Source organism: Ornithodoros turicata, chromosome 6, assembly GCF_037126465.1.
Source record: "Ornithodoros turicata isolate Travis chromosome 6, ASM3712646v1, whole genome shotgun sequence".
NCBI classification, from domain to species: domain Eukaryota; kingdom Metazoa; phylum Arthropoda; class Arachnida; order Ixodida; family Argasidae; genus Ornithodoros; species Ornithodoros turicata.
In genome coordinates this window covers 50259198-50273539 of record NC_088206.1, presented here as the reverse complement: position 1 = coordinate 50273539, position 14342 = coordinate 50259198, and the positions used below count along the sequence as shown (strand labels likewise).

Genomic DNA, 14342 nt, shown 5'->3' with positions numbered 1-14342 from the left:
TTCCACTATACTCTTCTAGGGCACTGTAGCCAAGTGTTTTGTCTGCCGCTGCTGCCGCTGCCGCCGAGTTCCCCAAATCGGCGCGCCGCCGCCGGTTCGGCTAACTGGCGCGCCGCTGCTGGTGAACAAATCTTAATTTTTTCCTGAGGATTTTACAAGTCTACAGGGTGAAAACATAAGCGCCTTAAAATAATAGGAATAATACTGCGAACGTCCCATGGCCCGTCCAGTTTTTTCTATGACGAACTGGCGTTTCAGCTCTCAGCAGCAATGAACAGCAATGGCACTGGCCGCCAGCAAAGATGATAGCAACTTCGAGGAGTGCACTGACAAGCACAGAGTAGCGAATTCGGGTGGTCATTTCGTAGCAAAACGGCCGAGCGCTCGGAAATTGCTAGGTCGGCGACCAAGCTGGATCACGTGACCGTTGCCACCCGAACATGATTGCTAGTAGCGTCCTCGATAAACTGCACCGGTGCGCCCCGGTGCGACCTGGTGCGGCTTGCCATCCTCGATAAACTGCACTGGTGCGCACTAAACGTCCTCGATTAAAGGAGTGCACCCGTTCAGTGCAGCACTGAGTTGCCCCGAACTCACAGCGAGAAAATCGGCCGAGCGCCAGAGTGCAATGCCAAGAAGCATCGCGATTGCCGGAAGCACGGAGGAAGGCGGAAGCGGCAAGAAGCCAGTTGTAGCCGTGCAAGTAGCAGCAGACAGTCATCAGTGACAGTGTGACAGTCATATCGTCAGCATGGCATTCGATCGGTGCCGCTCGCCAGGTGCCTCTAATTACGGGTCGCGCAGCCTACGAGCCACAACGAGCACAGATCTCTAGGTAGCGCATGCTAGTATCCATCAGATTCACCAGTGCAGTGCAGTTTCATGTTCGATAATGCCTCAGCCCAGGGCACCGCCAGTGTAGAGCGCCACGCACCACTGTAGTTTCGGGGCAATTCCGGAGCAAGTTTATCGAGGACGCTATTGGTGTGGGTTCGGGGCAATTCAGTGCTGCACTGAACGGGTGCACTCCTTTAATCGAGGACGTTCAGTGCGCACCAGTGCAGTTTATCGAGGATGGCAAGCCGCACCAGGTCGCACCGGGGCGCACCGGTGCAGTTTATCGAGGACGCTAATAGAGAGCCAATTCTATCATACAATGAACATCGCTATCATCTTATCATCGTGTTCGTACGGAAAGGTCGGCACCGTCTCAGTCCGTCCGCGTTGATTTTCACATATCTGAATTGGTACACAAATCATGCGTGGACCTAAGGGGAGGGGGGCGTGGCCTAGTGCCCCTCAATTTCTCTCGATAAATAGGGCTTCAATTGGTCTTATGTAGTGTATGTATAGCATGTTGTCCAAGGTCTGAACCCAACACTCAGAAAAAATCCTGGATCCCCTTGCACGATACACGTAGAGGACAAACCAAGACAAATATGGGTTTCACCGAATGACGTGAGCCGTGAATCGCATAGCGACGATAAGCATAGCCCCCCGTTTCATGCACAGGGGTCAAGCGTGGTGTATGGGATTCCGTGTCATGAGGCCCTTTCTTTTTTTTTTTTTTTTTATGTTCATTCGCATGGAGCATACGATTTGTCGGATATCCCTCATAACGTTCATCGTGACTGTCAGCAGGGATCAGCCAGTCTCCGAGTAGGCCTGGCCCTCCACGGAAAATTTCCAGGAGGGGGGGGTGACCCCAAGGGAGCTCAGGACCGCAAGCTCCCGCACAGTCGGCGCCTGTAGTTTCAGGTTTGGTTATCTTTTGTGGAAGTGATTTTCCCACAGTTCGAAACGTTGTTGACGTAAGCTAACATTTCGTGCCTCGGTTATAAACCCTGCTGTGTTTCGTATCAATCGGAAGAGGCTCACAGTGAGGCGGGGCTCCCGGACAAAAGCTCACCGCACCGCCCGCCTCTTTCTAAAATGGAACATTTATTGTCATAGTCATAAAAGTCCTCAAAATCGTGTGAAATACGTAAAAGGCCCTCCTGGCCTAACTTTGGTGTAGGAAAAAATGTCCTCGGAAAAAAACGTCCCCGGAAAAAATTTCAACGTTCCCAGCCCCTCAGGTAGGATTATAGCGCTAAACAATGCACCTACTTTGATTTGATCATACCAAAGAAGGTATTTAAAATTCAACTACATACCTACTATGGTAGCTACCATATACCTACAACTGCGGGTGGAATAGAGTAAGTTACGAGAGCGAATAAAGGATATTATTCTCAATAGGCACGAAACAACGGTGAGGCGAGTAGAAGGAAATGCCGCCCATTATATTTCTTTATTTTTTTCTGCAATTCTATGTTTATTCACGTACTTCCTGATCCACATGTGTTCGGCTGACGTTAAAACCGTATCGTCCGTCCAATGCTGCGAAGTAATTGCTGCAGGCTCTTCTCCCGGTGTGTACTGCATACAAAGATTCCGAAGCCGCATTGCAGATTCACTGTCGTCAGCTTTACGCGCTTTTTTGGCGGTATTCCTATTCCTTCTATGGGTGAATTAAAGCAGACTTGTGTGAGTATCACCATGTAAATGCGACAGCAAATGAATCCTTAGACGGTAATTGTAAACAGGCTTACCTTCAACTTACTCATTGGAACACGTTGGCCCTTACTTGTCAGCACAGAATAAGCGTCATCAATGACAGGACGATCAATAAATGTACGGCAACAAACTGCGGCCTAAATGCTATGCGATCGTATCCTCAACACCCGTTCAGTCACACGTTCTGTTCTGACGCGTCCCCGTAGAAAACGTCCCCAGCAAAAAGGTCCCCGGGGAAAAGGTCCCCGGGACAAGTGATATGGCCACAGCGCACGTAAACCGTGTTGATTGATTGATTGATTGATTATGTGTTTAATGGCACAAAGGCAACAAAGGCCATAGAGCGCCAAAACTATGCTGAGTTTTGGCGCTCTATGGCCGTGTCGTAAACCGTGTTGTTTGGGTTTTGTGCTCAATCAAAGTGAATATAAACCTATCGAAACTTTATATTCAGCGAAAAGCTTGAACCTTCAAAAGTTCAAATGTCGAAGAACTCCGCTGAAATCGCTGTAGTTTTTCTGTAATCGAATTTTCCATAATCGCATGTCCAGGGACCTAGTAGGAAACCGAGCAGTCTGTCAACAATGGCATGACCCCGCGCCATCTGTCGAGGACGCATGTAATATGCAAGAGGAGGACGAAAACAGAACAACAACCATAATGGGCACCAATGGTGAACTGGAAACAGAAAAAGACATAGAGACGTACATGACGGAACACTTTCGGGAACTCCAAAAGAGCCTAACTGTAAATGTTGCAGCCCTCCCACAACCTACAAACAGGAACGAAAAAACTAATCTCATGTATCCAATAACGGAGGGGGAATGGAAACGGCACGTGGCAAATCTGGCCAACAGGAAGGCCATGGGTATCGACGAGGTACCCAATGAGTTCCTAAAGGCCCTGAAACCGTTAGCAAGAAATGCCCTCAGAGAACTTCTAAATAACATCCTACACACAAAGCAATTCCCCACTGAATGGAAAAAGGCAAAGATAAAGCTATTATACAAAGGAAAAGGAAAAGACAGTAAGCACCTAAACTCCTACAGACCAATCACCATACTAAGCAACGTCTATAAACTCCTGATGTCTATCCTAAACGATCGAATCAGGGACTGGTGTGAGAAAAAGAACATGTTCAGTGAAGCTCAAAACGGCTTTCGAAGGGGGCGTCGAGGGAGCGATAACATTTTTACCCTGACGCAGGTGATTGAGGCTTCGATGGCGGACAATGCCGAACTACATCTTGTATTTCTGGACTTAGAAAAGGCCTATGACCGCATCCCACACAAGAGGCTCTGGAGCAAGCTCCGGAAGATTGGGATGGACGACGAAATCGTTGATTTCCTTCAGAATGCCTACTCCAACTGCATAGGTATCTACTCGCTAGGGAACTATCAAACCGAAGAAATACCGATTTCGACAGGACTGAGGCAGGGCTGCCCCCTCTCGCCAACACTTTTCAATCTATACATAAATGACCTACTACAGACGTTGGAAAATACAGGCCCAGGGCTCCTGTTCTCGACAGTCACAACAGAGGCTAGGTTAGAGACAACAAAGATCACATGTCTAGCCTTCGCCGACGACGTCGTCCTCCTCTCTGACTCGCAAAAAAAATATGCAGGAGCTCCTAGATATTTGCGGGAAGGTGGCCAGAGAGGACGGCCTTAAGTTTAGCACCGAAAAGTCGGAGTGGATGGGATTCAATGTGCACAATCCTCCCACACTGGTCCTACAAGAAAGCTGTCTAACAAGGTGCAGCTCATACAAGTATTTAGGCGTCACTATCAACGCTGATGCACAGTACCTAGGTCTGCACGAGAGGCTCGTCATCACAAAGTCCAACCGGCTGAAGGGGCATATGTGGAACCTTGCGAAGAATTCCTATAATCCATATACAGTAGGCCGTACGCTGTGGAAGACCATGGCGGTACCAGCAGCTACACATGCAAATGATGCCATCGTATACAACCCTCAAACTCTAAAGATACTGGACAGGCATCAGTACGAATTGGGGCGATGGCTGCTGGGGGGCAATTGCGCGACGGCTAACTTGGCAGTGACTGGTGAAATGGGATGGTCCACGTACCTGGAACGGGACGCCCGAGCGAAACTCACCTACCTCGGACGGCTTGTACACCTCCCAGACCAATGCTATGCAAGGAGGATCCATCGTTACATAAGGTATCGAGGCTTAAAAACTAACTGGGTCCGAAGAGTTTCAACCCTGGACAGAACATACAGTGAGGGGACCACACGACACGTGGCAAAGTCGGAAAGGGAGTGGGCCCGAACAGTCCGAAAAGAGATAGCAGCTAAGGAGGAACACCGCTGGAAGGAGGCAATGTCAAAAAAGAGGAGCCTAGAGACGTACGCGGCCTACAAGCAAACACCAGCACCTGTAGCAGAGTATAGAGGAGACAGAGACAGCGCCCTTTTATTTCAGGCCAGAACAGGGTGTCTCCTCACTCAAAAAAGAACTCATGAGCTCTTTGAAGACGGAGACCCCTGTTGCTTGCTCTGCGGGAAGGAAGATGAAGATCTGGACCACATCCTGTTTAGGTGCGAAGCGCTTAGGGACCTCACCTCCCGAGAGGAACTGGTAAAGCACGAGGAGAATAGGAAGGTGGTCCTGGGCTTCGAGGACTCCCCACCAGAAAGTGCACGCAGCCGGACCGGAATCGAGCGGCCAAGCGAACGGCGGTCTCTCCCGCCCAGCGCAAGCACCAAGCGCCACCTACGAGAATGGGAGCGAAGAACACAGGCAGCGAAGGACAACCCACCTGCCTGCAGTAGTGTAGTCTGTGTGGCTATTGACTATAGTAGTGTAGTTGACTTTACGGCGACAGCCAAGTTACTCCTGAGGCGCTTGATACAAGCGCCCACCCTGTCTTAAAAGGGTTTAGGTACTGGAACTAACTAACTAACTAAATACGTCTAGGCGTACCTGAACCTGAACCTGAATACGCGCACTTCCGGGCGCTAATCCGGCGAAAACGAAAATGGCAGTGGGCATTTGTGACCGCTTTCTACGTCGAGAATGTCGACCCTCTTGGATATAAGTGCGCTGGAATTCCGCATTCGAGAACTGTCACTCACACAGAACTGTTGTTCGTGCGTTAACGTGCTGGAAAGTGTGTTCTTCGCAGCAGAAGATTCCTCGTCCAGAGATTAATCGGAGTCACATTCGTCCTCAGGAGTAGCTCACCGTGCCGTGAACATGAACTGCTTTGTGAAATTTCCATGTATCAGGGAGAAGCACTTTTGTAAGCCGAAACAAGCGGTGTTTTTTCGTCGTGCAGGTGTTCATGTGGGAAATGCAAACCGACGGATACTACGGTGGATACTACGGTTTTTGCTGCCGAGAAGTAGAGAATGCGTGTGAAAAGCAGACAGACGATTGCATCAGAACTAAGGAATATTCCGAAATACTGTGCTTTGACACCGAAGTACTGCCAGTGTCTTTTACATACATCCGAGAAACCGAAGAGCATGGCAACGTACACGGCAGCGCCATGTGGTCTTTACTCGCTACTTGAACGGCAAACTGGACGGAAAACCCTTATTTCTGCAGGAAATTCCGTTTTACCACCCGTTGGCGATTCACAAGGATATGAGGTGCTCCGTGAAAATACAATAGGAAATACTCCACTGGATCTCGATCTGCGTCATGTTGTGAAATATGCGGTACTGTTGGTTGGGTTTTTGGTTTCGGTTTGGTTTTGGCTACAAGGACGATGTAGCGCGCTATAGTAGCGCGTGTTACTGGCTGTCTCGAGCTTGCTTTTGGAATAAACCGACTGGACAAGTACGTCTGCCTCCCGCTCCGAATTCCTGGGCCTACGAGTTCCTCAACACAAATCTTGGTGCCGAAACCCGGGAATTTACAACGACGGAGGTGGAATAGACAGCAGCTGGGATGGACCGTGTGAAGCAGAAACGCGGTGTTCTACGCGCGGCGATCACGAAGCTCATCAACGAAATTGACCTACTGCTGCAGACAACGGCCCCAGCCGCCGACGTGCTGTCCACAAAGCTGGACATCTTGAAGTCCAAGGAAGAAATGTTGCAGACTCTAGACCAGAACATAGAGGAGTCCGTGCCGGAGGAGGCCTTCGAACAGGAAGTCCAAGGCGTTCTCTCTTATGAGGAGAAGATATGCACTGCGAAGTCCCAGATCACTCAGAAACTGAGAACGTACAACAGACAGCTACCGCGGACAGACTCGTCTCCCTCCAGAGTTCCACACGTACAGCCGACGCAGAACGCTGCCGCCTGTAGGGTGAGACTGCCGAAGATCGAAATTTCGAAGTTCAGCGGAGACTTAGCCGAGTGGACGACGTTCTGGGACCAGTTTCAGTCCAGCATCCACACAAACGAATCTCTGCACAAAGTCGACAAATTCAGGTACCTGCAGAGCTATCTTACGGGCAAGGCTGCAGCAGCTATCAGTGGACTCTCACTTACGAATGAAAACTACGACACTGCAATAGATCTCTTGAAGCAACGCTTCAATCAACGACACCTGATCGTCGAGGAGCATCTAAACCGCTTACTGCATCTTTCACCTGTGGTTGACGCAGGGAAGTTCGTACGGCTACGTGAGCTATACGACGAGGTCCAAGTGAGGGTACGAAGTCTACAAGCTCTGGATGTCGGCACAAAAGAGTATGGGATCATGCTGATGAGCGTCTTACGCAAGGCTGTGCCAAGAGAGGTCACCCTGGAGTACAATCGCAAGCACAAAGGAGCTCCTAGCGAAGGTAGGACCGAAGTAGAGGACTTTATGGACTTCCTGAAAGTCGAAGTGGAAAGCAGAGAGAAGGACACGTTGCTCCCAGACATGCAGAGGAATCGCGCTATGAATCTTGACGAACCGCACTCCAGAACTGCACCAAGAGATGGTAGACGGCTGTTCGAACGACAAACGACAGGTGCACTCACTACAGGAGTGACGCCACAGCAGCTAGAATGTCTGCTGTGCAAGGCAGCAGACCACGGCATAGAAAACTGCCGCAGCAATCTTTCGGTGGGTGACAAGAAAGCCCTACTTAGTCGGGAGGGCCGTTGCTTCAAATGCGGCAAAAAATATCACAGGTCACGTGATTGTCGAACTGCTCCACGCTTAAGATGCGCAACCTGTGGCGGACATCATTTCACGATACTGTGTGATCGTCCAGGAAATTATAGAGCAGCGGAAGACCCCAACCCTGCACGCCTCGGGGTCATGGCTTCGTCTGCGCTGTCGACATCCGACGCAGCTGCGGCCACTGGACCTGTTCTTCTCCAAACTGCTCGCATTTGGGCGGAAACAGATAGGAAGAGACAATTTGTACGAGCCATGCTGGATGGAGGCAGTCAACGGACGTTCATAAAGGAATCACTGTCTCACGAACTCAAATGCGAACCCGTCGGGGAAGAAGCTCTGTCCATATTCTCTTTCGGTTGTACTCCGGTCAAAAAGACGTGTCGTCGTGTGAAGGTCTGGCTTCGCAGCCAGTACAGGCGCCAGGACACATGCGTCGAAGCGTTGGAAACGCCCGAGATCTCCGCGAACCTTATGCCTTCTCCTGACGCCAACGTCACGAGGGTACTGAACGAGAAAGGTATGGAAGTAGCCGACGCCGCGGTATTTGGCACAACCTGTAAACCCGAAGTCCAGATACTGATTGGTTCGGACTATTACTGGGCGGTCGTGACGGGCGAATCCCAACGTATTTCGGATAAGCTCTTTGCCGTCAACACTATATTCGGTTGGACAGTTCAAGGGCCTAATACGTCATCGTCTTCCTGCTTCAACACCGGTGTAGGGGTGTTACGGGTTACGGTGGAAAGCACCGAAAACGAAGCATCTGTAGAACTTCAGCGATTTTGGGATCTTGAACACATTGGAATCAAGCCAAACGAGGTCGAACACGATAGCCTTTGGAAGAACGAAGTACTGGCCCAGTTTCGTAGCAGTATTGAGAAGAAAGACAGGAGGTACGAAGTGTCACTGCCGTGGACGGACAAAAAAGAGGAACTTCTTCCAAATCTTCAAGCAGCACGAACAAGGCTGCAATCATTAACGAGACGTCTCATGAAGGATCGTGTACTCATGGAAGAGTACGATGCAGCCATTCGTCTCTATGAACAAAACGGTCATGCAGAAAAGGTGCCGACTGGGGAGTCGGATAACGTAGTCTACTATATGCCACATAGAGCGATCATCAAAAGAGAAAGAGAAACCACCAAAATAAGAATTGTGTTCGACGCCTCGTCCAGCTCTTCAAACGACCCATCACTGAACGACGTCCTTCACGCTGGTCCGAGCCTCAACCCTGACATGCTTCACGTGATGATTAAGTTCCGCGCCAACACAATTGCTTTAACTGCCGACGTTGAGAAGGCGTTTTTGCAGATTGCACTAGCCGAGAGCGACCGAGATGCGCTAAGGTATCTCTGGTATGCTACAACACCAAGGATGGGCCAACCATTGCCAGAAATTGAGGCCCTAAGGATGACACGGGTACCGTTCGGAGCTACTTCTAGCCCGTTCCTTCTAGCAGCGACTTTGCGACACCACTTTCGTGAGATGTCCGACATCTTCCCATCCACGTGCAAAATTCTTGGTGAAAGTTTCTACGTCGATGACTTGGTGACCAGCGTAAACACACTTCAAGAGGCGAGACAGCTTTGCGAGGAATCCGTGGCGATCGGTGAACACTGTGGCATGAAACTTCGAAAGTGGGCAACCAATGACCATCAATTGAGGGAGGCACTTCGACAACAGGGCGACGACTGTCTATCACAGCAGCTCGAGAGCAAAGTTTTAGGCGTCATCTGGGACACCAGGACAGACCACCTACGTGTCGCGTTACGTTCCGTCATGGACTTCTTAATCACGGCTGATGACACAAAGCGCAGCTTACTCCAAGCGACTGCAAGGGTGTTCGATCCTCTCGGATTTCTTGCGCCCTTCGTTATCCGAGCAAAGATAATGTTCCAACGTGTTTGGCAGAGAGAACTGAACTGGGACGATGACCTCCCGACTGACGTACTTGAGGACTGGCAGAGGTGGCGAAAAGAACTCCACCAGGCCAAAGAAATTGCCATTCCGAGAGCCTTGAAAGGAACAGAAGAAATTCACCACCAAACACTCCACGTGTTCTGCGACGCTAGCTTGCTAGCATACGGTGCCGTCGTATACCTCAGGACAGAATACAAGAACGGCGCATGTACGGTTTACCTCATCCTAGCTAAGGCTCGGGTAGCTCCTTTGAAGCGCATCTCGCTTCCCCGCCTAGAGCTACTTGGAACCTTACTAGGAGCTCGACTCTGCGACTACGTAGCGGCGTGTTTTCCCGACAGACATGGAGCCATACTATGGTCGGATTCGATGATCGCCCTCAGCTGGATACGTGGTGACGCTCAGCGTTACAAACCCTTTGTGGCTAATAGGATATCCGAGATACAGAGTTCAAGAAGCATATCTGGCTGGCGACACTGTCCAGGGGAACAGAACCCAGCAGACCTCCTGACCCGCGGCAGTTCGATTCACTCGTTACACTCGCGCACTCACTGGTGGGAAGGACCACAATGGTTAAAGGAATCACAGGAACAGTGGCCAAGTGCAACCACAGGCGTGGGGAAGGATATTAGTGAAGAAGTAAGAGCGACGCACGTTTTGCTTCTACCATCGCCGCCAACGGAGCCGATCCTCCAACTTACCAACTGCTCTTCTTTAGACAACGTCGTCAGAACAACGGCGTGGATATACCGATTCCTGCACAACTCAAGACGAGATGAACCCACAACAGGTCCACTTTCTACATGTGAGATCCGACGCGCAGAAAACTACTGGATAAGACAAGTACAAGCGGAATCGTTTTCGGAGGAACTTGAAGCTGTCAAATCATCATGGCATCTAAAGGTCACATCGAAACTAAGAGATTTGCATCCTTACTTGGACAAAGATGGAATTCTACGCATAACGGGACGTCTACAACGGGGAGAAGAAAGCGAAGAAGTAAAGCACCCGATTGTCTTACCCAAAGATCATCGTTTCACTCAACTTCTTATCGTAAGAGCGCATCGACGTTTGCTCCATTCGGGTGTCCGCGACACGTTGGTCGAGCTAAGGGAGCTCTACTGGATTATACAAGCACGTCAAGCAGTTAAGAAGGAGCTGTACAAATGCCACCGCTGTAGACGTCAAAGAGCGCGGCCTGCTTTTCAAGAGACAGCACCACTTCCACCGGATCGTATAACAAGAGCCGAACCCTTTGAGGTGACTGGAGTAGATTTTGCGGGGCCGCTCTTTTACAAAGCTCCAGACGTCAACTCAAAGAAATGCTACATAGCTTTGTTCACGTGTGCGGTGACGCGAGCCGTGCACCTGGAAATTGTAGACGACTTGACAACCCAAAGGTTCCTAATGGCATTTCGTCGCTTTGTGTCCAGAAGAGGACTGTGTAAAGTCATTTATTCCGACAATGCGCTAACCTTCAAGCGAGCATCCAAGGATCTGAACAGCCTCTGGAAGAGCGTACGCCACCCCGACGTACTCGACTACCTCTCTCAAAGCCGCATCCAGTGGAAATTTATCGTCGAGAGAGCAGCATGGTGGGGCGGCTTTTGGGAGAGGTTGGTGCGGACGGTAAAAGATGTTCTGCGTAGATCGTTAGCGAAGGCTCTACTACGACACGATGAACTCGTCACAGTTCTGACAGAGGTCGAAGCCATTATCAATTCACGCCCTCTCACCAGTGTCTGCGACTCAGCTGAGGATCTGTCTGTTCTTACCCCCTCTCACTTCCTCATTGGACGGAGACTGACGGCGCTGCCAGCAGGCACAGCTACCCCCACAACGTCGGACAGCAACACCCTCATCAAGAGTTACCGATATCGTGAGCAGCTGCTGAATTCCTTCTGGAACAGATGGCGAAAAGACTACGTGTTGCAACTTCGGTCCAATCACGTTGTTAAAAGCGGAGTCGGAGCGACATTGAAGCCTGGGGACCTTGTCCTCCTTGTGCAGGAGCGCTTGCCACGACACTTGTGGCAGGTATGCCGCGTGAACTCTGTTATACCCGGAGCGGATCGGAGAGTGCGGGTGTGCATCGTTCGGCTGCCTAGCGGCGCACTGTTACGTCGACCAGTGCAACTCCTTTGCCCACTAGAGATTGTATAAATGAGCTGCTGCTCACAAGCGGGGGGGGGAGGATGTTGTGAAATATGTGGTACTGTTGGTTGGGTTTTTGGTTTCGGTTTGGTTTTGGCTACAAGGACGATGTAGCGCGCTATAGTAGCGCGTGTTACTGGCTGTCTCGAGCTTGCTTTTGGAATAAACCGACTGGACAAGTACGTCTGCCTCCCGCTCCGAATTCCTGGGCCTACGAGTTCCTCAACACGTCATGCATGCTGTTAGGGATGCTTTCCCATCAGTGCGCTGACCTGTAGAACTGTTGTCAGCACATTTTCATTTTTTGTTTGCTGCATGTTTTTCTCATTGCTTTTTCTTTGCTGTCACAGCATATTATAATTACTAGTTTGTACCTGGAAGGTTAAGTAACCTGTGGGCATAGATGTATTTGTAGGTTATACTCATGTCTCACTTGTATATGTTAGGAGTAAGTAAGACAATTTTCATCAGTGTCATTCAGCTGAATTGTGTTCATAACCTTTTAGTATACTTCTTAGTGACCACGTTTCCAAATGTCAACTAATAATTGAACCAAGATTGGGATTTAACACTTCATTAACTCTGTTTTGCTAAACGGAGTACTTGTAACTGATTCATTATCACGTCGCCAACTAACATTTGTAAAGAAGGACTTGAGGGCTGACTTCAACTATTATTAACCCTTGATCTGGGTTCAAAGTTAACAATGCACCATTGGTGTGCATAGTACTCCAAAATGGCTAAATAATTTATTGCATAAGTTCTCTGTTACTGTAATTGAGATGTACTTTTGTAAAGTACTTTTGACAGCCCTGCAAATTGAAACTGGCTTCACTGTACACTACAAATGCATCGTAACATTTAATTGAAATATAATATAAGAGCAGAAGCAACATTTTGTCCCAATTCAAACTAGATCTTTCTTTTTTATTGTCCAAGGATTTAGGAAATAGAGTAGGACTTCCTGCCCTCTGATGTTTTGACGTACTTGAACGTACAGTTGTAAAACCTACAACAAAATAAACGAGAGAAGTATAAACAGTGTCGTCTTTCCCTTTTGAATTTAACAAGCTAGTTATATTTTACCATTTGTTCACTTTTGTATTCTCTGTTGGTGAAAAGATTACAGGAAAAATGATGCTGCAGATCAAACAATGACCTGTCATCTTGATGAAGATCAGAACATTTCTTCAGGCATGCTAAGTGAGACAAAAGACATGTACAATGAAGATTGTACAAAAACAGCAAATCTCCGTCGACTATAACTTTATATATGTGGATGTTACCACATCGTGTAGTTTCCACCCAAAAGTAGGACTAGGCAAGGTTGTTTGGAAGGTTGTTGGGATGTTGATGTGCTATACCGTTAGAGCACATCAATATAGATGAGGGGCAAACACAGTAGACAGCGTAATGGCTGCAAACTCAAGTGAAGATTTATTCAACAGAATAAGAAACCGAAAGCATGAGCAGAGAAAGGCAGTGCCCATGCAGTGTATGGTGAACCATATTCATTTCTGAGAAGGTAGGATCGGAAGAGCAATAAAGAGAAATGACAGTTGCGTCCGAGATATGGGAACTCTGCAAATTTTGGGACCAATATGATGTGGTAACCTTGCATGGCTCACTGCAGCTCTGACACACATTGAACAATTCCAGTAGTTGCGGCTTCAAAGACAATGAACGTTTGCTGTTGCACTGGGTATTCAAGTGTAGAGGATGCATCTCTAGAAAATTAATTAGTGTTCCTTAGTCATAAAGTCATAACTCCATCTCAACAGGAACTACTCTCGTACCCTTGAAACAAGCTAGTAGTTCTCATCGGTTTCTTCTCCTCTTGTTGACGTCATACTAATGTTCTGCACCTGTCCAAAGACTAAAAGAAAGAAAAAATGTCACAAAGTCTGCAACACGTAACAAATCTAGTGCTTCCATCTGTGGACTTTGCATACCTGCTTTCAGTTATTCCTGTCATGTCAACTTGAGTGCCTGGATCACACATACGAAGCAGTGTTGCGCCACTTCAACACTGGAAGGCCTCTAAAATTGAATTTGTTGATGTTGACAAAGTTGAGTACGGGACAAGTAGGATAACATACGTTAGATGGAATACGTCGTCGCTATATTATAACTTATACGTGTGTGACACCTGTACGTACCTAAGACGTTGTGTTGAACTCGTCACCTCGGTGAAGCAAAATCACTGGATACTGAGCATCAGTGTGCTTCGGACGTCTTCGCAATTCGCCTTCTACGGCATCTTCGTAGTCATCGGCAGCAAAATGAGCTCAGCACATACCACACGACTGCTACATCTAATAACCGAGTGCTTTGAACCACATTCGTTTTCGCGCACTCTCCTGTTGAATCTTGTGGTAGAAACGCCTGCCGCCGATGGTGAACGAACATGTTATTTCGTCCAAGTACTCACAACGTCCAAATATTTAATTCGTCCGAAAAAAATCGGACGTACTGAACACTTGGACGAAATGAACAGGCGAGGAGAAACTTGCCCAGCGCGTCCAATACCCGTACCGTCCAATAGCCCGTTTCGTCCAAATGGGGGAATTCCCAAAGGCTCTGCTCCTTTCGGCAGACGACTGCCTAAGGCTCTGCT

At 48.7% G+C, this 14342-nt stretch overlaps 1 protein-coding gene across 1 annotated transcript; it reads left to right on the top strand.

Annotated features, from left to right (window-relative positions):
• The first annotated feature begins 6481 nt into the window (after positions 1–6481).
• On the top strand, positions 6482–11734 carry LOC135398613 (uncharacterized). Its single transcript, XM_064629998.1, has one exon. The coding sequence runs from the start codon at positions 6482–6484 to the stop codon at positions 11732–11734; it is 5253 nt and encodes a 1750-aa protein (XP_064486068.1).
• Positions 11735–14342: the final 2608 nt, after the last annotated feature.

Bases quoted from the DNA above. Each gene is read 5' to 3' on its own strand.
- LOC135398613 (XM_064629998.1), top strand. From the start codon at position 6,482: ATGGACCGTGTGAAGCAGAAACGCGGTGTTCTACGCGCGGCGATCACG.